The sequence below is a fragment of the Ailuropoda melanoleuca genome, chromosome 5 (assembly GCF_002007445.2).
Source record: "Ailuropoda melanoleuca isolate Jingjing chromosome 5, ASM200744v2, whole genome shotgun sequence".
Taxonomy (NCBI): Eukaryota; Metazoa; Chordata; class Mammalia; order Carnivora; family Ursidae; genus Ailuropoda; species Ailuropoda melanoleuca.
This window is the reverse complement of record NC_048222.1, coordinates 42,380,170-42,383,179: the sequence shown is the minus strand read 5'-3', so window position 1 is coordinate 42,383,179 and position 3,010 is coordinate 42,380,170. Positions and strand designations below refer to the sequence as shown.

General features: G+C 54.9%; 1 protein-coding gene across 1 annotated transcript in view; it reads right to left on the bottom strand.

Annotated features, from left to right (window-relative positions):
- The window catches only part of CILP (cartilage intermediate layer protein), a 14,661-nt gene extending 11,916 nt beyond the window's left edge, over nt 1–2,745 (bottom strand). The window contains exons 1-2 of the mRNA XM_019794137.2: nt 2,622–2,745; nt 964–1,132 (exon numbers count right to left, since the gene is read on the bottom strand). Coding sequence (XP_019649696.1) covers nt 964–1,051 — 88 coding nt within the window. The 5' untranslated portion in view covers nt 1,052–1,132; nt 2,622–2,745. The remainder of the gene's footprint in view (nt 1–963; nt 1,133–2,621) is intronic.
- Nucleotides 2,746–3,010: the final 265 nt, after the last annotated feature.

Genomic DNA, 3,010 nt, shown 5'->3' with positions numbered 1-3,010 from the left:
GGGGGGGGGGGGGGGGGGGGGGGGGTTCCGGAGGGGGGAGGAGAAGGAGAGCGGAGAACAGACAAGCTTTGAGAGGCAATTAACTCTCGTCTGAGGAGCCAAATCAGAATTCTCTATGCTGCTTGATTGGGGTGATAGGAGCTCTTTTAATCAAACTAATCTGATTTCCCCTCAGATGGCTGAATGTTAATCACTCTCACAAACAGCAGCTGTCAGGTTGGAAAGAGCAAGGTGGGAGGTGGCCGCGCACAGGGTTTGGCAAGATGGCGAGACGGCCTTTGTTCCTGGGCCAGTGCTCACAAAGGCTGCAGGGCATGCCGCTTTACAAGAGAGAGGGCTTGGAGCGTTTTTTTTTGCCCTATTACCTAGTAGGTAGTTAGAAATCAGGAGAGGCAGGGGAGATGGGAGAGAGCATATAGGGCAGGGCTGAGAGCGTTCACGCTCAGATGCACCAGGCATATGGGCCCTACCTGTTCCTTCAGGAACTCAGGGTCACCAGAGGTTGGGGTCAGAGGACAAGTGTTCTGGTGCCTGTGAAATTCGGCTGCACAAGCTGAATGAAATTGAGCTTTAAACTACAAGAATTTTTATGAACCTAAAACCAGACCACACCCCAAACCTGCTTCTGAGAACCCGATGATCCCTTGTGATTCCCTTATGCTTTGACTGCCAGGAATCTCAGAGCTAAATTTAGCACCCAGTGGTGATAACCCTCTTATCCTTTTTCCTCCCTTTGAGTGACAGCTAATTCCCCTCCGCATTTAAAAGATTCTGTTCTGTGGGTTTTAGTATTGGGAACTATCTCAAATTTTTGAGGGAAACTAGCAAGATATAAATTAATAAGTCTATAAACCAGTCTGAGGTCTTAAGGCCACTGCTGAGGCCCATAGTTGGGTCCCAGACCAGATAAGACTTCACTATGACAAGTAGAGGCTTGGGAGAGATCAGATACTTAGCCCGTACCCGACACAGAGGTGACTTCCAGGACCAGGAAGAAGAACACCCAAGCCTTGGTCCCCGCCATCTTTCCCCCAGGCCCTGTGGGAAACATGGCAGGAGATAGGCGATGGTGCTTCAGAGTTGGGCCCTCCTTGGAAGGTCGTCCCCTGGGAAGTTTCTCAGATCCAATGGCCTGCAAAGAAACAAAGCTTATCAGGTTCCACATTTCTGTGTCAACTCTTATGAACTGAGCAGAACTATTTCTTGACCTATCAGGGATGGAAGGGTAGACAGAATAAAGTCTCGTGGGAGAGAACACCTGGCCAAGTTGTGAATCTGGGCAGCTTGGGAGGTGCAGAGGCTCAGGATTTGAGTTCAAATAAGGCAAACCTGGATTCAGATCCAGGCTCCAGGACCCCATATCCAGATGGGGCACAAGGGAGAGCAGGGGTGAGGAAGTACCTTGCCAATGGGGAGGGGCTTGGGCTTACTTCCAGCAGCCTCTTGAGTGACTCATTTATCACTTCCAAGACCTGGGCTTGGGGGCATGTTTTGCTACCCTTTGGTGGGGCTCACACTCTTGCACAAAGGGGTTACCCATGAACACCGTGCAGCCCAGCCCTGACTGTGTGGCCCCTCACAGGACAGGCAAGCTGGAGGGCGTACATGCATCAGACGCATGACCTCCATGAATACATTGCCAGATGTCCACAGGCTGCAGCTGGAACACATTTCTGGCCTGTTTCTTGGGGCCTGGCTGGGAGTTACACAGCCAGGAGCTCCCTGAAGGAGAGCAGAGGGGACACGCTGTGCGAAGCCAGGGCTCTCCAATAACTGCTAAGCATGGGTTAGGGGCTGTAGGAGCCAAGGAGAGGAAAGTGGGCTTGACAATTTAGGCAAAGATCTGTGGGGTGTGGCCCAGGCTCTTGCTCATTTTTATCTGTCCCCAGAGCTCTGGCCAACCCAGAATCTGACCAGTTCCTGGAGATGCAAAAGTGGCTCCCTTCAACGTCCAAAGCCCAGGGTGTGGTGGAAAAGAGGAGATTCCTCCTTTCTGAGGGAAAAAAAGATCCAAAGGCACTTGGTTGTCCCAGGAGAACAAACCAATCCCACATTGCATATCTTCTAGCTCTAAGCCCACTAACCTCCCCCCAACCCCTGCTCCGCTACCACCTTTTTCTCAGTCCAGGGAACAGAGGCTTGGGGGTCCCCAAGGTCCCCACTGTGTGTCTTACCCCAAGCTCCTGGGCTCTGAGCAGGGAGCTGAGCGCTACACAGCATTCAGTCCGAGGCAGCTCTGAGACTGTCTGGGAGGCCAAGGTGGCCTGAGGCACCTTGTGGAAAAACCGTTTCCCATCTGGCAGCCCACGGACGTTTCCTCAGCGTTAGTTAGGCTGCCCATCCCACACTCCTCAGAATTCTCGGAGAAAGCAGACCGGCTGACCGCAAGGAAAGAGCAGACACCCAGAGGTACAGACCCTGACTGGGACCGTTTGAGACTCCCTGACCTCAGGTGAAGGAGGGGGAGGACTTTGGACCAATGGGGGGAAAAGAGAGAACTTCAAAGCAGAAAGGAGGGGTCTTCTCTGGGGGAGACGCAGGGTGGTCAGGGGAGGGCAGGAGTAGCTGAGCGGGGCAGGGAAATGCAGGCGTGGGGTGAGGAAAATGGGAGTGGAGCTCACCGTGTCCTGAGCAGGACTCCTCAGCTGGGGGGTTCAAGTCTTCGTCTCTCCTGTCCGGCCGCCAGGCCTTATATACCGCAGCTGGTGGCTCAGCCCGTGGCAGGGCGCCAGGGGAAGCGCCGCGAAACCAGATCTGAGCCTGGGGAAGCTCAGCCTCCCCATCCCCTCCCCACATCCCCCGGAGCTCCCAGAGGCCCTGATTTCGCTTCCAGATCCTTAGGGCGAGAGGCTGCAGGACCTGGGGAGAGGCCAGGTGGGCAGCAGCCTGGGGCTCCCCAGGCCGGGGCAGAGAGACACATGGAGGGGTAGGGTGGGCGCTGGGAGCAGCCCTGGGAAGGGGCCAAGGGCTAGTCTACATCTGGGCAGCATTTCATGGCTGGGGGGTGGGG